This window comes from Tiliqua scincoides, chromosome 2 (assembly GCF_035046505.1).
Source record: "Tiliqua scincoides isolate rTilSci1 chromosome 2, rTilSci1.hap2, whole genome shotgun sequence".
NCBI lineage: Eukaryota > Metazoa > Chordata > Lepidosauria > Squamata > Scincidae > Tiliqua > Tiliqua scincoides.
Genome location: NC_089822.1, coordinates 168,638,261 through 168,660,383, shown reverse-complemented (window position 1 = coordinate 168,660,383; position 22,123 = coordinate 168,638,261). Strand labels below are relative to the sequence as shown.

The window sequence follows — 22,123 nt, the reverse complement described above, 5'->3', positions numbered from 1 at the left end:
ATGCTCTATGATGGATTATGGCAGCACCAGGAGAGAGACTGGGATGAGGGAAAGGGCAGTGGGGCCAAGTCACCTTTGAGTTGAAAATTATTAACATGACCAATCATGCAGCAAGTTTCAACAAGAGCCTTTTCTAGTGGAAGGGAAAGAAGCTGTGCTTTCTGGAGAAAGAGGTGTAAAGGAAAGCAAGCACTGTGACTCTCTAAAGAAACTTACGTGAAGGCAAATGCCACCAGTGCACCACTGACCACAATGAAATCCAAGATGTTCCACAGGTCCCGAAAGTAGGAGCCTTGATGAAGGACAAGTCCTAGGTCAATCATCTGCAGAAGTAACCAAAGCAAAGAAACACAAGACTCTTGAAGCATTATGCATAGTTCTGGTTACTGCTATCTTGAGATAACAACCTTCAAGTTTCAATAACAGTGTTTCCTGCATTCTTCCCTAACGAAGGAGGTCACTCTTGCTGGGTCCACTGTACAAACTGTGAGATCAAGGCAAAGGAAAGCAATTGTCTTTCATGAAAATGACACTGGACTGCAGGTGAAGTTTTAGTAAGCAACAATGCAAAAAGAAGTATATAAGGGGTACTTCGTGCCCAACTCAGTGACAAAAATCTAGTAGAAAAATCGCTTGAGTGTTGTGTGTAGTTTCTTAGTCACAGTCATAGTCAAACACTGTCTGTTCCAATCACAATATTTCTCCCTACATGTCGACTAGCACTGTTTTAAAATGGCATTGAGAGAGAGAGAGAGAGATGGTGAAAACCAGATGGCTTTCACAGAGCCTTGTGATACTGGAGCTACCAAACTCCACACCACAATCAGAATCCATACAGTGCTATGAGTACTTGTAAAAGCCAGGACTCTTCAGCAGCTGTACTGACTTTTGCAAGTAAATCTATCACTAAATGGCCATCTGGAAAAGACTCATTAAACCAACAGCCTCTTCAAAAACTACAGTTAAAGATAGGTCTTAGCACTGACCATGCTTTTTCTGTAATGTAAAGTTTGAAGGGAAGATACAGTACATATATGCCTAAGAACCTCAGAATGCAGAGACCTGTCTCTTCTATAACACATGTAGTGGCTCTCAAAGAATAATTTTGGGATTAATACACCCACACTCACCATGAATCTTTACAGCCAAATCCTAACCACATAACATACAAGGAAATAACACTGATTTTCAGTGAGAGTTACTTCCAAGTAAGTATGTGTGGCCTCTGGGACACCAAGTGCCTCGGGGACAAAGTGCCAGGTAAGGCACCGTGAGTTTAGCATCTGTCTGAGGAGGAGGAGAAGGGGAAGGCAAGCGGACCTCTGAGTTTTGGAGAAGGAGAGGGAAGACTCCCTGAGTTGTGAAGAGGAGAGGAGGAAGAGAAGGAGAAGGTAAGTGTACTCTTTCTAACTCTTTGTTTTCTAACCTTAAATCAACCTTAGATCAACAATGAAATTTAGCTTTACCTTTAGCTTAGCTTTACCTAAGCTTTACCTAAGTTAGCACCTAATCTAACCTGAGGGAGGGATTCTAAGGTCCAGCAAGTTGGGGCACATGAGCTAGGTGAGGGCAATAAAAATAAATATGTAAGTGCATACAGAGGTCTACTCTGAGTAGGAGCAGAGTCCTACTTGTGAGTAAGAGCCGAAGGTACAGGCACTTGGAAAAGTAAATAAAACAGAGGAGGGTAAAGTGGAAAGCAAGTTTTTCTACTTGGTTTAAATTAACCCTTTTATCCCAAGTTAAACTTAATCTAAGTTAGAACATAATCTAAAAGTTCAGTAAATTAGGACACAGGATCTAGGTGAGAGAGAGAGAGAAATAAAATAAATAAATAAATAAATAAATAAATAAATAAATAAAGGTGCACGCTTAACAAAAGCAGGATTTTAGCAGGGCTAAACCAGATTTAAACCTTAGTGTGTAAGTTCTGCCAAGCCAAAAAACTCTTAAACCAGTGCAGTTTAAACTCAAATAAAAAACCAGCTTGAGGTTAAAAAACAGTGCAGCCTCAGAGAACTGAAGCAGGAGGGTAAGAACCTAGGAAGGGCCACTTCCCACCCAGCCAGGGCAATTTAGCATAGTCACTTTCCTTTAGGTCATAGCAATTGACCTTTAGGAGTTGATAAGAGCCCCATTAGGTAAGTCCAAGCACCCTATTTAGGGAAATCTCACCTGGGAAGACCAGCCTCTTTTCAACCAGCAAGGAGGGAGGGAGGGAGGAGGAGCTAGCTAGGGGTATAAAGCTAGTGCCTGCCACCGCATGAGCCTCTCTGTAGATGTGTGCATGGCCTCTGGGGAACCCAGTGCCTCAGGAACAAAGTAAGGTACTGCGAGTTTAGCATCTGTGCGAGTTTAGCAGCAGGGCGAGGAAGCCAGGGCCCCAGATACCGCCCTTTCTCTTCCCTTGAGAAGAGGGCTGCTAACCAGTGTAGGGTTTTTAAGTACCCCTAAACAAAAACAAACAAAATAAAAAAAGCTATGCAGTCAGACAGCCAGCAGCAGGGTGCGGTCTATCCAGTGTTTTGCATCGAGTGCCACATGTATGACAATATGCCTCTGGGGCATAAGTCATGGGTGTGTCCTTGGTGCAAGGAGCTCCAGGGACTCAGGGAATGCGTCCACTCCCTTAAAGCCTTGGTGGCCGACCTGGAGAAGCAGAGACAGGCAGAGAAGGACCATGGGGAGACTTCCGGGGTCAATCAGGCTTTGTCCCAACCTCAGGTGTGCAGCTCCTTAGCTGCCCGGGTGGGAAGTCTCGGGGCTGGAGGACGTCATCCTGGAGAGGAGGGAAAAAAATTCCCTAGGGGGGGACCCCTTCTCCAGGGGACAGGCCCGTATCCGAACGCACCCAGGATACTCCTCGGCGGGAGGGGGGTCAGGGGCATCTTGTAGTGGGGCATTCAATTATTAGAAACATGGGGGGTTTGCGACAGATGTGAGGACCGCATGGCGACTTGCCTGCCTGGTGCAAAGGTTGTGGACATCACTTCTCATCTAGGCAGGCTGGTAGACAGTGCTGGGAAGGAGGTCGCGGTTGTGGTGCATGTTGGCACCAATGACGTGGGCAAGTGTAGCCGGGAGGTCCTGGAGGCCAAATTTAGGCTATTGGGTAGGAAGCTGAAAGCCAGGACCTCAAAGGTAGCGTTCTCTGAAGTGCTACCTGTTCCACGCGCAGGGCCAGCTAGGCAGGCGGAGATCAGGGGTCTCAATGCGTGGATGAGACGGTGGTGTAGGGAGGAGGGGTTTAGATTCGGTAGGCACTGGGGAATGTTTTGGGACAAGCGGGGCCTGTACAAGAGGGACGGGCTCCACTTGAACCAGAATGGAACCAGACTGCTGGCGCATAACATTAAAAAGGTGGCAGAGCAGCTTTTAAACTGATCCCTGGGGGAAGGCCGACAGGAGCCGAGGGGCATCAGGACTCCTCATCCCTATGGGACGAGGATGGGGAGGTTAGAGAACAACAAGGTAAAGGCAGAGTAGGAGAAGAAATTGGGAATGGTAGCGTGATGGGATGTGATAGAAGGTTTGGCGCAGTGAGAGGATGCAGGGATAAAGCAGCTAATAAGCAGCCCATCCTGGGGCATTCCATGTACAAATGCTTTTATACAAATGCCCGAAGTCTCCGAGCAAAGATGGGAGAACTGGAATTTCTGGTGACAAGGGAAAACATTGACATAGTGGGCATAACGGAAACTTGGTGGAATGCAGAGAATCAGTGGGATATCGCAATCCCGGGCTATAAACTCTACAGCAGGGACAGGGAGGGGCGTGTTGGAGGTGGGGTGGCCATTTATGTTAAGGAAGGGATAGAATCCAGCAAAGTAGAGACTGAAGGTGAGTCCGACTCCACCATAGAATCTCTACAGGTTAAATTACTAGGCCTGAGGAGTGATGTAATACCGGGGGTGTACTATCATCCTCCAGACCAGAAAATGGAAGGGGACCTTGAAATGAGGAAACAGATCAGAGAGGTGACAAAGAGGGACAGGGTTGTAATCATGGGGGACTTCAATTATCCTCATATTGACTGGGTCAATTTGTGTTCTGGTCACGAAAAAGAGACCGTTTTCCTTGACATGCTAAATGACTGCCTTAGAGCAGCTAGTCATGGAGCCCACCAGAGGACAGGTGACTCTGGATTTAATATTGTGCGGTACTCAGGACCTGGTTAGAGATGTCAATGTTACGGAGCTGTTGGGGAACAGTGATCATGCTGTGATCTGTTTCGACATGCACATCGGGGGAAGAATACTGGGCAAATCTCTCACAAAAACCCTTGACTTCCGACAAGCGAACTTCCCTCAATTGAGGAGGCTGGTTAGAAGGAGGTTGAAAGGGAAGGTAAATAGAGTCCAGTCTCTACAGAAAGCAGGGAGGTTGCTCAAATCAATAGTAATAGAGACCCAGCGGAAGTGTATACTGCAAAGGAAGAAGGGCTCGACTAAGTCCAGGAGGGTGCCCGCATGGCTAACCAGCCAAGTTAGAGAGGATGTAAAGGGCAAGAAAGCTTCCTTCCATAAATGGAAGTCTTGCCCTAATGAGGAGAATAAAAAGGAACATAAACTGTGGCAAAAGAAATGTAAGAAGGTGATACTGGAGGCCAAGCGAGACTATGAGGAACGCATGGCCAGCAACATTAAGGGGAATAATAAAAGCTTCTTCAAATATGTTAGAAGCAGGAAACCCGCCAGAGAAGCGGTTGGCCCTCTGGATGATGAAGGAGGGAAAGGAAAATAAAAGGAGACTTAGAGAGAGAAATTAAATGAGTTCTTTGCATCTGTCTTCATGGCAGAAGACCTAGGGAAAATACTGCCGCCCAAATGGCCCCTCCTGATCAAGGAATTAAGTCAGATAGATGTTAAAAGAGAAGATGTTTCAGACCTCATTGATAAATTAAAGATCAATAAGTCACCGGGACCTGATGGCATCCACCCAAGAGGTATTAAGGGATTGAAGAATGAATTTGCTGGTTACTTGACTAAAATTTGCAACCTGTCCCTCAAAACGGCCACGGTGCCAGAGGATTGGAGGATAGCAAATGTCACACTGATCTTTAAAAAGGGAAAGAGGGGGGACCCGGGAAACTATAGGCCGGTCAGGCTAACATCTATACCGTGTAAGATGGTGGAATGCCTCATCAAAGAAACACATAGACGAACAAGCCTTGCTGAGGGAGAATCAGCATGGCTTCTGTAAGGGTAAGTCTTGCCTCACGAACCTTTTAGAATTCTTTGAAAAGGTCAACAGGCATGTGGATGCGGGAGAACCCATGGACAGGGCAGGTCCTCTCCTGGATTGAGACCTGGTTGAAGACCAGGAAACAGAGAGTGGGTGTCAATGGGCAATTTTCACAATGGAGAGAGGTGAAAAGTGGTGTGCCCCAAGGATCTGTCCTGGGACCGCTGCTTTTCAACCTCTTCATAAATGACCTGGAGATAGGGGTGAGCAGTGAGGTGGCTAAGTTTGCAGACGACACCAAACTTTTCTGAGTGGTAAAGACCAGAAGTGATTGTGAGGAGCTCCAGAAGGATCTCTCCAAACTGGCAGAATGGGCAGCAAAACGGCAGATGCGTGCGTTTCAATGTAAGTAAGTGTAAAGTCATGCACACTGGGGCAAAAAATCAAAACTTCAAATATAGGCTAATGGGTTCTGAGCTGTCTGTGACAGATCAGGAGAGTGATCTTGGTGGTGAACAAGTCGATGAAAGTGTTGACCCAATGTGCGGTGGCAGTAAAGAAGGCCAATTCTATGCTTGGGATCATTAGAAAAGGTATTGAGAACAAAACGGCTAATATTAAAATGCCATTGTACAAATCTATGGTAAGGCCACACCTGGAGTATTGTGTCCAGTTCTGGTCACCACATCTCAAAAAGGATATAGTGGAAATGGAAAAGGTGCAAAAGAGGGCAACTAAGATGATTGCTGAGCTGGGGCACCTTCCTTATGAGGAAAGGTTTGGGCCTCTTCAGCCTAGAAAAGAGACGCCTGAGGGGGGACATGATTGAGACATACAAAATTATGCATGGGAAGTATAAAGTGGATAGAGAGATGCTCTTTACACTCTCACATAACACCAGAACCAGGGGACATCCACTAAAATTGAGTGTTGGGAGAGTTAGGACAGACAAAAGAAAATATTTCTTTACTCAGCGTGTGGTTGGTCAGTGGAACTCCTTGCCACAGGATGTGGTGATGGCATCTGGCCTGGATGCCTTTAAAAGGGGATTGGACAAGTTTCTGGAGGAAAAATCCATTATGGGTTACAAGCCATGATGTGTATGCGCAACTTCCCGATTTTAGAAATGGGCTTTGTCAGATGCAAGGGAGGGCACCAGGATGAGGTCTCTTGTTATCAGGTGTGCTCCCTGGGGCATTTGGTGGGGCCGCTGTGAGATACAGGAAGCTGGACTAGATGGGCCTATGGCCTGATCCAGTGGGGCTATTTTTATGCTTAGAATATGCTTGCAGTGTTAAGTGGCATAGATCAGCTAGTCACAGAGCCCACCAGAGGACAGGTGACTCTGGATTTAATATTGTGTGGTATGCAGGACCTGGTTAGAGATGCCAATGTTACTGAGCCATTGGGGAGCAGTGATCATGCTGCGATCCGTTTTGACGTGCACGTTGGGGGAAGAATACCAGGCAAAACTCTAACAAAAACCCTTGACTTCCAACAGGCGGACTTCCCTCAAATGAGGAGGCTGGTTAGAAGGAGGTTGAAAGGGAGGGTAAAAAGAGTCCAATCTCTCCAGAGTGCATGGAGGCTGCTTAAAACAACAGTAATAGAGGCCCAGCAGAGGTGTATACCGCAAAGAAAGAAGGGTTCCACTAAATCCAGGAGGGTGCCCGCATGGCTAACCAGCCAAGTTAGAGAGGCTGTGAAGGGCAAGGAAGCTTCCTTCCATAAATGGAAGTCTTGCCCTAATGAAGAGAATAAAAAGGAACATAAACTGTGGCAAAAGAAATGTAAGAAGGTGATACTGGAGGCCAAGCGAGACTATGAGGAACGCATGGCCAGCAACATTAAGGGGAATAATAAAAGCTTCTTCAAATATGTTAGAAGCAGGAAACCCGCCAGAGAAGCAGTTGGCCCTCTGGATGGTGAGGGAGGGAAAGGGGAGATAAAAGGAGACTTAGAGATGGCAGATAAATTAAATGAGTTCTTTGCATCTGTCTTCACGGCAGAAGACCTCGGGCAGATACCGCTGCCCGAACGGCCCCTCCTGACCAAGGAGTTAAGTCAGATAGAGGTTAAAAGAGAAGATGTTTCAGACCTCATTGATAAATTAAAGATCAATAAGTCACCGGGCCCTGATGGCATCCACCCAAGGGTTATTAAGGAATTGAAGAATGAAGTTGCAGATCTCTTGACTAAGGTATGCAACTTGTCCCTCAAAACGGCCATGGTGCCAGAAGATTGGAGGATAGCAAATGTCACGCCTATTTTTAAAAAGGGAAAGAGGGGGGACCCGGGAAACTATAGGCCGGTCAGCCTAACATCCATACCGGGTAAGATGGTGGAATGCCTCATCAAAGATAGGATCTCAAAACACATAGACGAACAGGCCTTGCTGAGGGAGAGTCAGCATGGCTTCTGTAAGAGTAAGTCTTGCCTCTCGAACCTTTTAGAATTCTTTGAAAAGGTCAACAGGCATGTGGATGCGGGACAACCTGTGGACATTATATATCTGGACTTTCAGAAGGCGTTTGACACGGTCCCTCACCAAAGGCTACTGAAAAAACTCCACAGTCAGGGAATTAGAGGACAGGTCCTCTCGTGGATTGAGAACTGGTTGGAGGCCAGGAAGCAGAGAGTGGGTGTCAATGGGCAATTTTCACAATGGAGAGAGGTGAAAAGTGGTGTGCCCCAAGGATCTGTACTGGGACCGGTGCTTTTCAACCTCTTCATAAATGACCTGGAGACAGGGTTGAACAGTGAAGTGGCTAAGTTTGCAGACGACACCAAACTTTTCCGAGTGGTAAAGACCAGAAGTGATTGTGAGGAGCTCCAGAAGGATCTCTCCAGACTGGCAGAATGGGCAGCAAAATGGCAGATGCGCTTCAATGTCAGTAAGTGTAAAGTCATGCACATTGGGGCAAAAAAATCAAAACTTTAGATATAGGCTGATGGGTTCTGAGCTGTCTGTGACAGATCAGGAGAGAGATCTTGGGGTGGTGGTTGACAGGTTGATGAAAGTGTCGACCCAATGTGTGGCGGCAGTGAAGAAGGCCAATTCTATGCTTGGGATCATTAGGAAGGGTATTGAGAACAAAACGGCTAGTATTATAATGCCGTTGTACAAATCTATGGTAAGGCCACACCTGGAGTATTGTGTCCAGTTCTGCTCGCCGCATCTCAAAAAAGACATAGTGGAAATGGAAAAGGTGCAAAAGAGAGCGACTAAGATGATTACGGGGCTGGGGCACCTTCCTTATGAGGAAAGGCTACGGCGTTTGGGCCTCTTCAGCCTAGAAAAGAGACGCTTGAGGGGGGACATGATTGAGACATACAAAATTATGCAGGGAATGGACAGAGTGGATAGGGAGATGCTCTTTACACTCTCACATAATACCAGAACCAGGGGACATCCACTAAAATTGAGTGTTGGGCGGGTTAGGACAGACAAAAGAAAATATTTCTTTACTCAGCGTGTGGTCGGTCTGTGGAACTCCTTGCCACAGGATGTGGTGCTGGCGTCTAGCCTAGACGCCTTTAAAAGGGGATTGGACAAGTTTCTGGAGGAAAAATCCATTATGGGGTACAAGCCATGATGTGTATGCGCAACTTCCCGATTTTAGAAATGGGCTTTGTCAGAATGCCAGATGCAGGGGAGGGCACCAGGATGAGGTCTCTTGTTATCAGGTGTGCTCCCTGGGGCATTTGGTGGGCCGCTGTGAGATACAGGAAGCTGGACTAGATGGGCCTATGGTCTGATCCAGTGGGGCTGTTCTTATGTTCTTATAACCCATCAGGTGCTATGGTGTCATCTAGTGGTCATCAGTCACAGCTACAAGCAAATTCAACAAACACACCTGAGAAAGTAGGCAATGAGGAAGTCATGAAGAATAACTTATGTTTGGGACTGTCACCAAAGAAGAGATCTCTCTCCTATTAAGAGACATGGAAGTTATGATAAAGGCATAGAACAGCCATTATGTCAGCAAACTTGAAATATAGTGTTTCTAGATATCACATTTTGAGGATGATAAAGGGTATCCTTTTCTAATGATTTGGACAACCCAGGCTGCATACTAAATCTCACTCCATGTTTGCACTCAATTTAGCAGTTATTGATTCCCAAACCGAAGTAAATGAAGGAAGCTTGGCAGAGCAATAACCTCAAAAGCAGCAGTGTGAACATGCAACTGAGTTGGCACTGTAGAAATTCCTCCCTTATACCATAGTAACCCCTTCTGAGAATAGTTCCATGTTGTCTTAGGCACAGTCAGTATATCACTATGTTCTCAGGGAAATAAGCTGGGATGCTTGGAATTCCTATAATTTTCTTAGCTAGCTTCCTATGTGAATGTATGTTGCTCTGCTTTCAAATGTTTACTACAGTGCTGCTATAAGAATTAGATTAGGCCAGTGGTTCCCAAACTCCTACAGGGGAACTGGGAACCAGGTAAGTCTTTTTGGGGAGGGAGGGGGCAGTGACAGTGTTGCAGCAATCGTGGCACTGCCAGGAACTAAAGTCTTCTAAACTTACCTGGAAGGCAGAGTTGGCCTTCTCCAGGGTCCAAGAGTGGGCCTCGCTGCCCTCTCTGTGGGCCTCTGCGCTGCTGTAAGTAGTGCTTATCTCAGATCAGAAGCCACTACTGCTTTTTGCTTCCCTCCAAGTAAGTTTAAAAGCCCCTTGCTCCCAGTGGTGTCATGATTGCTGTGGCGCTGGTGGGTTGCTAATTTCTGGGCCACTTCTCTTAAGGGGAAATGGCCCTCTTCCAGTTCTCCTGGTGATTTGCAACCCACCAATTTGGGAACTACTGGATTAGGCTTTAGATGGCTGTCAGTTTCACTATATATATGTGCATTTCCATGAGAGTGAGTCTACATTTGTATTTAGACTTCTGGAAGGTCCCAGCAGGCATCTGCTTCAATTGTTGGGTTCTAAGGCCCAGTGAAATTGGCTGTCAGTCCAAGAGGAGTGGAAGCAGGTATGATGCAAAACAGACACAGATGACTTCCACAGAAGGCAGAAACAATCGGAGGCCAGAGGAACAACAAAGTCATGGTCAGATAGAACTGAAGATCTTAGGCAGCAATTCCAAGGTAAGGAGTAAGTGCAAGGTCAAAGCCCAAGTCAGCAGGCAGAAAAAGGGAGGATTAATACAGGTCTTATACTCAGGGCAAATTGTTTACACTGACAAGCAAACTCTGAGATCAGGAATAACCCCAATGGGGATAGATGCCAACATTCAGCCAGGGTGTTACTGCAGGCTGGATGGTGCTCTTGCCATAGGGTATACTTTACTAGGAACCAGAGCACTTGGGGTGCAAGAGGCTGGCTGCTGGAAGTCTACATTCACTCTGATGCCTTATTATGCATTAATAACTTTCCATGTACAAAAACAGCAAAGAACCTTGGAGCAGTTTACCGCCTAGTCCTAACCAGGCCTTGAATCCGCAGAATGCTTGTTCTGGCAGTATAAGGCCCTCTATGGCCACTGCAAAAAGTGACAAGCCATTCAGCATGGCCTGGCCAAGTAGTGAATGGCCAGGTCTGTGATCTGCAGGCCAGCAGATTGGAGAAACCCTTCATGGCTGGTAAGCTGGCACAGAGGTTGAAAGGAGACAGGGAAGGGAGAAATGGGGTGGTGATGCAGCAGAGAGGAAGATGGATTGGGGCCAAGAAGGGGGAAATATCAGTGGCAGTAGTGTATGCCAATATCTTAACCCACTTTCTGGCCTTGATCCACCAATCAGGGACCATGCAAACTTGTGCCCATTATAGAACTGGCTTGGGTCTGATAGACCCAGTGTCTCGGCACAGGTTTACCCCAGAGCAAGGGAACAAATATTCTCTTACCCTGAGGAGGCCTCCAGATGCCAAAACTCCCCTGTTAAATTCAGTGGATGCCACACTGGCACTGCTCATTGCCGAGTCGGGAGAAGTTGGATTGGACTGTTAAAAACTAATGGCACAATTCTATCCAATTTCCAGTGCTGGTGCAGTTGTGCCAGTGGGGTGTGCACTGCATCCTGTGGTGGAGGGGCAGTCACTGGGCCTTCTCGAGGTATAGGAACATGTGATCCCATATCACGGGGCTGCATTGTGGCTGCACCGGAGCTCAAAAATTGGAAAGGATTGGGCCCGAACACATTTATTTCAGCATCAATTTTCATGAACTACAGTCCACAATTGTTGTTGTTCTATGGGCGCAATCCTAACCCCTTATGTCAGTACTTACTGGCACTGGCATAGCAGTGCCAATGGGGCATGTGCTGCATACTGCAGTTGGGTGTCACTCATGGAGGACTGCTCAAAGTCAGAGAATATTTGTTCCCTTACCTTGGAGCTGCATTGCCCTTAAGTCAGTGCTGGAAAGCACTGACATAAGGGGTTAGGATTGCGCCCTATGTGGAGAAGACCATCATTTTGGCAAGCTATCATTATAATGATAACTTTATTCTTAAGAGAAAACATTTAATAACTTGTTCCTTCTTTTTGTCTTCCAGTTCCAATTCAGCTTCATGTGCCTGTTATGTGGAATCAAGCAATTAGGACACTTCTTCTTTATAATGGGGAATGAGCATTGATTTGCTTTGTGTTGCCTGTGAGAATTTCTGAAATGTATTTACTTACTGAATTTCAAAATTACTTACATCCCCTTCAAGAATGTATACAAATAAACTCACAGCCAAGTAGAATGAGAACCACACAGAATCAGAATTTCAGTCAGTAGTTGGGCATTCAGATCTGGCTCAGAGCAGTGTAGACAACACACCAGCTTCCCCCACCAGCCTTGCTGACTAATGCCAGCCTTCCTTGTACCACAGGCTAGGGTTGAACAAATCAGGGACTAGGAGCTTTTTGTGACTACTTTTCACTGCCTTAAAAAAAAAAATGCCCCCCTCTTTCAGCGATTTTTTTTGTGTGTGGCAAGAGCGCTGAAAAGGCAAAAAATTGTTTGCTGAAAGGGAGGGCAAAGATGCCACATCAACTTAATAATAATAATAATAATAATAATAATAATAATAATAATAACTTTATTTTTATCCCGCCTTTCTCCCCAAAGGGACTCAAGGCGGCTTACAACATAAAAAACATAATTTAAAAACAAATAAAAACATTAACTTACCTGATGCTCCCTATCTTACCATGCTGTGCTGTAATGATGCATCAAATCTGATTAACTATGTAGTATCATGACAATGGGATTCTCACTATGCAATACAGTCCTGGCTCCAGTTTTTGTGGGACCCGGGGCAAAAGTCCTGTGAAAGCCACTCAATGGTACACTCATTCCACGCTTTGGAAAGCTTGTATGTGTGCCAGCTATCACTCATGATGCTCAGGAACCAGCAGATGGATGGGGATGTCCTTTTTGTCACCACAAACAGTTACAGTGGTGGTAGTGAAGGAGGACTCTTGTCATCTGAGCAATTCCCAGATGCCCCAGGTCCCAACGCTGCACTATCTGGTCTCACCAGTAGAATCACCCAGGATGTGATACTTGATGTGATCAGTGGAGCTTTGTTCTCTGCCTCCCAGGCCTTCCCATCAAGGGAGGCCTAATGAAGTGTGGAAGCGAGTGCCTCAGGAGCCTCATCTGGGTGACCAGAGGGAGGGGATTACAGCACCCTTCTCCTCCTCTCTGTCTCTTGAAGGTGGTGTTCACCAGTGGGGCAGCAAGAACTGCTCCACACCTTGCCCTCCTTACTCTCAACACAGGCTTCTCTGATGAAGCCCTCTCTGCTCCACCCTTCCTCCCTGTCCCTCCTCCCACTTCCTTTGTGAGAGCCTTAAAGGGGCCTGGGGCTGTGGTTCCTTCCTCCCTTCTTTCCCTTGTGTTTGGTGGAACGGGCAGCTGAGTGGGCATGCCCAGGGTCCAGGCAGGCTCTCCTCCTCCTCCTGAGGCTTTTGCTGCCAGTCTGGGGACCCTCCCCTTGCCTCTCCAGGTAAGTCAGGGCGGGAGGGAAGCAGCCGACCCAACACAGACTAAGAATGCCAGTGAACTTCTGCAAACTCGGCTTGGAAAAGAACTTTGTTCTGAAAAGCTGAGCTCAAAGGAGAATGTTATGTGCAGAGAAGTTTGCTAAGATTTTCTTTAGCAAACAGATCCCTTAAAAAAAAATCCACTATATTAACTAATAGCCTCAGTTTAAGAAAACATAGGAAAACACATTTAAAGGTTTTTAATGACTACAAAAACTTTTATGAAAATTATCTTTAGGCTAAATTTCAGGCACAAAGAGCTCTTTAAGGTTTTATAGGAATCTTTAGACAAATCAAAGTATTGTTTAGGATAGCAAATTTTCTTTTGCAAGCACTTCAGTGCAACCTCTCCTGCCAATCCAAGCTTCTTTTTTCAAGCTATCCTTCAAGTCCTATTCAGATGAGTTGATTCTCCATATACTTTTTCTAAGATTCCTTGGCTGATTAGTTTGGATTGTAATTGCACTGAACTTTGAGATACTTAAAAAAAATTTTTTTTTTAATTAAAATACTGTCCCAGGTCTTTTTGCAAGTTTAATTTGCGAAGTGGGATAGGGGAAGTCTTTCCAGAACTTGGTGAGAAAAGTTCTGAGATTGTACATACTGTCTTTTCCTAAAGCTTAAAATATTCTCTTGGTTTGCCAGGGATCTTTATAAAATCTTAAAAACTGTTTGTGATTTGTGATTAAAATGTAGATTTAAGATAATTTTGATGTATTTGATTATGACAATGTCTAAACCTTTAAAAAAGTTTTAGTCTTTCTTCAACATTTTTGTCTTTAATTAACAGTGGGGGGGGGAAGCAAACTTGCGGCCCAGTCCTAACTAGTGTCTGCCAACAGGGCACAGTGGCACCAGCACAGGCTCCGCCGTATCCTGTGGGAGGGTAAGGACCATGTGGGATATGCCATACATGATCCCCTATAGGTCTACTCAAATCTGCAACAACTAATTAACTAGTGCATGTCTGAGTAGGGCCAAGAAGGCATGTAAAGGCCAGGTGAGAGAGAAGGATATCGGTAGTGCTATGGCCACTGATACACAACCTCTGCCCACTCCTGCCATGCCCTGATCCCTGTCCTGTTCCACCGCCTTCCCACCTCATTCTGCCTACTTCCCACTTCTGCCACTGATATACTGTCAGTGGAGGGAATAACTGGATCCAGTGGCGAGTCTTTGGTAAACCATCTTACAATAGCAGAACAGTGTTCCACTGTCATTACAGGCAGTGTAGCCCTAGTTAAGACTGGGTTATTACAAATGTGAGGGAAGACATTTTCTGAGCCTGAGACTAGTTTATGAAATGGTATGATTTTTCCCAACTTTGGGGAGAACAGATTGAATCTTTTCAGAACTAATTTGAACTGAGTATTGGACAGCTTGCTCAACCCTATTCCCAACTGGGTGAAATCATGAAGCTGGAAAAGAATGGCATCAAAGGAACAACAAAGAGGTGGTACTGTGTTGCTGTAAAGAGATATTAAATGATCAAGAACATTTCCTTTATTTTTTTCCTCATCCTCTGAATGCTAGGTTAGCTCCCAAAATGTTTGCAAATGAACATTCAGCAGAGTGTCACTTTAACCCTGTGCTTGCTCTGTCTCCATGGTTTGAAGTTCTCAGTTTTACAGCTTAAGCAGTTGAGCCATGCACTCTATCATATTTTCCTGAGATTACAGATCCAGCCCAGTTCTCCAGTTACTAACCTTAACAAGCATTTCAAAGGTGAAGACACCTGTGAAGACATAATCAAAGTAACGGAGAACCTATAGGGAGGAAAGAGAGAAAGGAATTAAACACAGGGTCACAGAGAGACAGAAAAGCCAGTTCAGGCCCAACCAGCATCATGAATTCTATGGAAACCTGTGGCCCAACCAGACTTTGGGTACAATCCTAACCAACTTTCCAGCACTGGCATAGCTGCATCCTTCAGTTGGGGGGGGGCAGTTACGGAGGCCTCCTCAAGGTAAGGCAACGTTTGTTCCCTTACCTTGGAGTTGCATTGTCCTTATGTCAGTGCTGGAAAGTTGGTTAGGGTTGCAGCCTTTGTCTCTTTTGGTTAAGGAAAATATGAGGGGAGCAAATCTGCCTCCTAAATGCATTCTGGAAAGCAACATTCCAGAAGAAAGATTCACAGTCACAGCAAACACAGGGAAGACTTGACAGTTTGTCCAGAATCAATGAAGTAATCCATATGCATTTGGAAAACAACCACTATATTATGGAGTTTCCATAGTAAACACAGCATCAATGGAAGAAGCTAATGGAAAATATAAAAGGCCTTTCCCTCCATTTGCAGCAGTCTATCTCTTGGGAACTATGGTTGTCCTTTGGTTTTTTATGCTTCTATTGGGAAAGAGCTGAACCAATTTAATCAAATTGATTGAAAGTTAGACACAAACCTTTTGTGATTTGGGGCTGAAAGACATATTTCAGGGATATGGAAGGCAAAACACACACACACGCACACACAGAATTGGCATGGTACTCATAGTTAAGAGGAACAGGGAAGAACTCACAGGAGGCAAAGGGGGCAGCAATCAGGAAAGGAATGGAAATTGAAATCATTTCTTGCCACCAAAATACCTCCAGAATTATTTTAATACTCTTATACCAACCCACCCACTCCCTTGTGGGTATTGCACTTTACACACTAGATCAGGGGTGTCCAAACATTTTGGCAGGAGGGCCACATCATCTCTCTGACACTATGTCAGGGGCCGGGAAAGAAAGAATTAATTTACAATTTAAAATTTGAAAAAATTTACATAAATGAATATATTAGAGATGGAACTTATATGAATGAATGAAGGTCTTAGAATAGCTCAGGGACTATAAAAGGCCTTGCACAAAGCAAAGCCAGCCTTTCCTTCACTGCCACTGCTGCATCACAGACATGAAACAGCAAGTAGTGGAGGGAGCCCTCGTCCCACAGCTCAGATGAGAGTTTCAACAGTTGTCCTCATGCTGAGAGCAGTTGCGTCAGACCAGCATGGGCTCCAGCAAGTTTCTGGAGGGCCAGAGGCTCAATGGAGACTGGGGGCTCCCCGAGGGCCTGATTGGGAGCCCCTGTGGGCCGCAAGTGGCCCCTGTGTGGGGTTTGGGCACCCCTGCACTAGACGGCTTTGACATCTTGTTCAGACTTCAGGGGACTGATATACATATTTATAACTCTCATTTACAGATTTCACAGAAGCTCACTGTAGTTGTCCTTGTGATCAGCTAGTACGCATTTCCCTGATTCTTTGGTTGCCAGAACTTATCCTACTGCTTTTATCTTCACGCTTGCACAATGGCTTCTCATTATTTGTGCATGCAACAAAGGAATTTAAAGTAGAAGCCCTGCCTCCTGCCCATTCCTGGTAAGGATGCTGCTCTAATTATTTCACTCATTTTTCCTTAGGGATATCTCCTGGGAACTGTCCACAAAAGGCTCTTGAAAAAGAATGTGCCGTGTAAGCTGCTAGCAGAGCCAGGCCACAATTTACCTTTTTCTCTTCTGTCATGGCCTCCCTCCTAACCTACTTAAGCCCTAGTTGAGAAAAAGCTTTCTGTCTGAAAGAGAGAGATGAAAGGGCAGTTTTTATTTTCTCTTGCATTAAGAGCAATCCCTCCTCAAACCACATTTGTCAAACAATCTCAAAGGGCTAATGCTGCTTAGACATTGTGTATAAAAGTATCAGGCGTAGAGTCTCTTTTTGGGCCCAAACCTATGGGTGGTGGCGGCGGTTGCTGCATTCTGCAGTACTGCCAACCCAGGCTGTTACAAAAGAGCTGTGCTAACAACACACTACTGGCGCTGGACGTCAGCACCAGTCGATGCTGGGCCTTAGAACCTGAAGACAGTTGCAGAGAGCTCCCAGCAGTGAGGACAGCCGGCAGCAGGGCTTTTTGGGGTGCAGGGGAGGGTGAGAAGAGGGCGGAACTGGGCAGGAGGAGGGTGGGGTGGGGAGGAGTAGGCGGTAGGCTCTGCCACTATATCCTAACCCCCTCCTGGGCTGGGAAACCCAACATAGGTCTCCTCTATTCTGCACCTGCTCAATAGCGGGCACAGATTCAAAGAGACCCATTGGGGTCGCATGGGTGTTACATGAGTGGGAAACATTTGTTCCTTGCCCTGAGTAGACCTGGTGCTGCTTCCCTGGCCCTACAGGATACAGCAGATGCCATTTTGGGGCTTCTGTAGCCCTAGGCACTAGGGGTAAGGATTGGATTGGGCTATTAATCTCTCCTGGACTTTTAGAAACAAATGCTATAGTGCTGTTTTAACTGTTATTTTAATGCTGATTTTAATTGCTGTACTACTTTTGTTGTTTTGTTAGTTTTAGTATTGTTTTTATTGTACATTGCTTTATATACTTATATACTATACTTTATATACTATACTATACTTATATACTATAACAGAAAAGAGGCCAAAGAATATCTCACATAAATATAAATACATTTCTTCCAAATGGGAAAACCCATCTAAATAACCATGTGCAAATAAACTCACATTTGTCTATTCGGTTGCATACACACATGCTGAGGCCCAAATCCTAACCAACTTTCCAGCACTGGCCTGTGCTGGCCAGCACTGGCCTTGGTACATCCCCTGTACCAAGGGGATGTGTGCTGCATCTTGCAGTTGAGTGGCACTCACAGATGCCTCCTCAAGGTATGGGAATGTTTGTTCCCTTGCCTTGGAGCTGCATTGCCTTTGCCTTGGTGTTGGAAAGTTGGTTAGGATTCCGCCCTGAAGCAGGTATCTGAGCATTTGCTCCAAATGAGGGTATAGAATTGCCTCCCTAGCAAATACCTCTCAGTGTCAAGCCACATTTGCATTAGGACTGCAGTTTTCAAACTCTCCTGGAGTTTGAAACCTGCAGTAAGTCTTTGCAGGGGCAGGGGGGGGGAGGCAGCAGGGGCAGGGGGGAGGCAGCCCCCAGGATCACGCGATTGCAAAAGCAGAAGCGGAGCACAATCGCCCCACTCTCCCTTTCCCTGACCTGGGGAGCCCTGCAGGCGCTCACGCAGGGCTCCCCACACACAGGGACGGCTGCTGCAGGGACTGGAGGGTGCACCCCAGTCCCTGCAGCCCCGTCAGAAGGGAAAGCGGAGCGATTGTGCTCCTCTTCTGGTTTTGTGGAGCGGGGTGCGATCACTCTGCTTTCACTTTTCCTGACCTGGGGAGCCCTGCCGAAGGTTGCCAGGGCTCCCCGCACCCCCGGGAGGCTGCAAGAGGCTTGGGCAAGTGCTGCCTTCTCCCTGTCTCCTGGCTGCCCCTGCCTCTTAAGGGGGCAGAGGCCAGGACCCACAGGCTGGGGCATCGCGATGCCCCAGTTTGAATACCACTGCATTAGGCCAAGGTTGTACCTTATGAGGTTTACTTAGCAGTATAGCCTCCCCAGTTTGAATTGTGAGGCTTTTATCTATTTTAGCATCCCAAGTTTCATCTTCAGTACTAGAAAGGAAGAAAACAGAAGACACAACAGTGATTCACAGATAAAAGGTAAAGTAATGCAGGAAAGACTTACATTGTTACGGGGAGCACTTGGCTGCACAGGGTCTTCAGCAGCCAGTGCAATGCTGCTCATGGCAATCACCATCAGGATGCAGATCTCAAAGTAGCGTAAATTAATAATGTAATGGCAGAGCCGCCGAAATCTAGGACAAACAGGCAAAAGCATGCTCTGTTAAAGGGTATTACAGTGCCAAGGATATAGATACCCTTCTCTTGCTGTATCAGATAAAAGGAATGAGACCACACATAACATTGTTTATTTTGTATTTGGAAAATAATCTAACCTATAGATATATGCTAGTTGTCAGGGGTCCCCAACTTACCTGGGGAGAGAGATGCAGGAGAGGCAGCCCCAGGTCCTGGCGGCAGCAGCTGCAGGGGGTTGCTGCAGACTGAGCCCCCCACCCAGCAGGTAAAATGCGGCAGATTCAGGGGAGACTTGCTGGCCAGCCCATGGGGGTAGACTCCGGTGGACCATGGTTAAGTGGCACGCGGCCTGCTGGGTGGAGCTCCTGCCTGGATGCTGGCGCTTGCCGCAGCCACACCCCTCCAAGCTTTGGAGGGGGCTGAGCTGTGGTTGCTCTGGCCCAGGTTGACTCCGGTGGCAGGCACAGTGGCTCACGATGTGGCCCTGCTACCCACCTGGGAGCGGCCACGTGGCTGTGAGCATGGCGTGGGCGCAGGCAGGGTGTTCAAGTGGGAGAGAGCAGAGCAGACCCCTTGCTGGCAGAGCAGGCCTCTGGTGAATCTCACAGAGGTCTGGAGCCCTCCATTGCCCCCTTTCCAGCCGGGTTACAGGAATGGCGCCAATCACAAACCTGAGCCTTTCCTCCGCCCATCTCCTTCTGCCTCTCTCTCCCTGCCAGCTAGTGTGTAGGGGCAGCAGCCTCTACACACTGGCTGGCAGAGAGAGAGAGAGAGAGAGAGAGAGAGAGAGAGAGAGAGAGCGCGAGAGCACGAGAGAACACGAAAGGCTCATGTGTTCTGTCTTATGACCTGCCTGAGGAGGAAGGGGTGGGGTCTGAAGGAGCCAGTCCCCAGCATAAAGCACAGCCCAGTCAGGGATGAAGGGCAGAAGGAGCTGGGATGCCAGCAAGAGCAGAAGACAGGCAGCCCCAGACGGCAGAGAGAAGGACCAGGGTGATGTAACCCCCTTCCCCCACAACACTTCTAAAGCTGCTTTGGCCAAGATGATGGCGCTGGGGTCAGACCCTGAGGTGCCCCACCACTGCTTCTCGTGACCATGCAGGAGCCCTGCGGCCCCCAAGCCCCACACTAGTTATCATCTATCTCCAATCCGTAGTTACGGATCATAAACAAACTGACTAGCCACCCTTACCTTTCTTCTGAATCAGTCTCAAAAATCCAACCAGCATGCTATTTCTTATTCTATGTTCACAACATGGGTATAGTCTAGTATTCAGTCAATATCAGATTCCCCAAAACGTAGCCAGTGCACCTTGTCCTTACAGTTCCATTACATCATATCAGAAAGATGGCATGATTCAGCAAAGTATCCACAACCTAACCATTTGTGGACTATGGGATCAGAATCTCAGCTACCTCTTCCTGTCCTCCAAAGTACGTTTGCCCAGAGTCAACAGTAGAGCAACAGACACTCACGGATTTGTGGTGGAGAGGATGAACATAGAACTGTAAGGTGGCATAGGCTTGGGTCCATTCTCCCCTCCATCATCATCTTCTTCCTCCTTCTTCTCTTCTTCCTTCTTGGGCAGAGGTTCAGGGTTGGCATTCTTATTGACTGGCAAACAGGAGAAGACAATGAGAGTGTTCATTCTTTATGTGACTCCTTCCCCAGTCCTCCCAGGACCATATCAGCAAGTGCTGACCCCCATCGCTGCTGGGAATGTAGAAACTTGTACTGAGCAGCAGAACAGTCTAGTTTGGCAAGACTGGGCCATTTTCAGGAAGTATAACTCAAATGTATTGGGGGAGAATATAAGATAGGGTCTTATCTGGTGACTAGGATGTAGCAATTTTACATTAAAATAGAGGGCTTAGACTAGTATATTGGCATATGCCTAGACCAGGGGTGCCCAAACCCCGGCCCGGGGGCCACATGCGGCCCTTGAGGCCTCTCAATGTGGCCCTCAGGGAGCCCCCAGTCTCCAATGAGCCTCTGGCCCTCCGAAGATTTGTTGGAGCCTGCACTGGCCCGACGCAACTGCTCTCAGCATAAGGGTGACTGTTTGACCTCTTGCGTGACCTGTGGGATGAGGGCTCCCTCCACTGCTTGTTGTTTCACATCTGTGATGCAGTAGCAGAAGCAAAGGAAAGGCTGGCCTTGCTTTGTGCAAGGCCTTTTCTAGGCCTTGAGCTATTGCAAGACCTTCATGCATTCATATAAGTTCATCTTTAATATATTTATTTATGTAAACTTATGTAAATTATTTGAATTTTAAAAGTAAATTAATTCTTTTTTTCCCTGGCCCCCAACACAGTGTCAGAGAGATGATGTGGCCCTCCTGCCAAAAACTTTGGACACCCCTGGCCTAGACAAACACAGAATGTACACAAACATGTCCACACAGGGCCCAGGACACAGAAACACATGGACACACAAACATACTACAACAAAGATATACAGACCTAAAATGTCCCATGTGCCTTGAGAGCCATAACGCATATGAACACACTACCCTGACAATACCAGATTGGCCATCATGCAGTAACATAGTGCCTCAGCCTCACTGGGGTTCCAAATCAGTGGCATCACTATGGGGTGTGACTGATATGGACCACTCCAGGTGCAATCCTCAGCGGGGAGCGACACTATACTGCTCGAGCCTCCATTTGGCCATCTCCAGCCCTCTCTGGGCCTAGCAACTTCATGCTCTCACTGACTATCATGCTTTCACTGCTCGCTGGTGAGAATATGAAGCGACTGCACCAGAGAGGGCCAAAGATCAACAAATGGAGGCAGTCTGGAGGTAAGTCTACTGCATTAAAAGCAATGCAATAGGGCAGAAGGTCGGGGATGACGTGATTACGTCATTATGTCACTGCCAAACTTGTGAAACACTGAACTTCACAGGGTAAGTGCCACACCACGTGCAATGAACCTTGGGATGTCTCTGTTCCAAATATTTATTCATTGATTTACTGCATTTATTGGTTCCCTTTCCATAAAATACTCAAGGCAACTTACTACCAAAAATATTAATATTTACAAATATGGTGTATGCATTTAATATTTCCCAGGTCTGATGTTTTTACATTCTGTCAGAAGTGTCAAAGGGCAGAGCCTGAGAGGCACCTGCCTCGGGCACTACGTCAAGGGGGGCACAATTAAAAAGAAATTTTTTTAACAAAAGTCAGCTTCTACCCAACTGTGGCAGACCTCCAATCACAGTGCTATCTATGCTGAGAGGTCTGTCATGGATGGGCAGAAGATGAAAGTCGGCCAGAGCACCACAGCCAACTTTCATCAT

General features: G+C 46.6%; 1 protein-coding gene across 3 annotated transcripts in view; it reads right to left on the bottom strand.

The window, feature by feature from the left end:
- Window positions 1-22,123, bottom strand: part of CACNA1A (calcium voltage-gated channel subunit alpha1 A) — a 295,623-nt gene that overhangs the window by 135,287 nt on the left and 138,213 nt on the right. For all 3 annotated transcript variants that reach the window (XM_066618034.1, XM_066618032.1, XM_066618033.1), the window contains exons 21-24: window positions 20,295-20,433; window positions 18,685-18,814; window positions 14,872-14,931; window positions 217-323 (exon numbers count right to left, since the gene is read on the bottom strand). In XM_066618034.1, coding sequence (XP_066474131.1) covers window positions 217-323; window positions 14,872-14,931; window positions 18,685-18,814; window positions 20,295-20,433 — 436 coding nt within the window. The remainder of the gene's footprint in view (window positions 1-216; window positions 324-14,871; window positions 14,932-18,684; window positions 18,815-20,294; window positions 20,434-22,123) is intronic.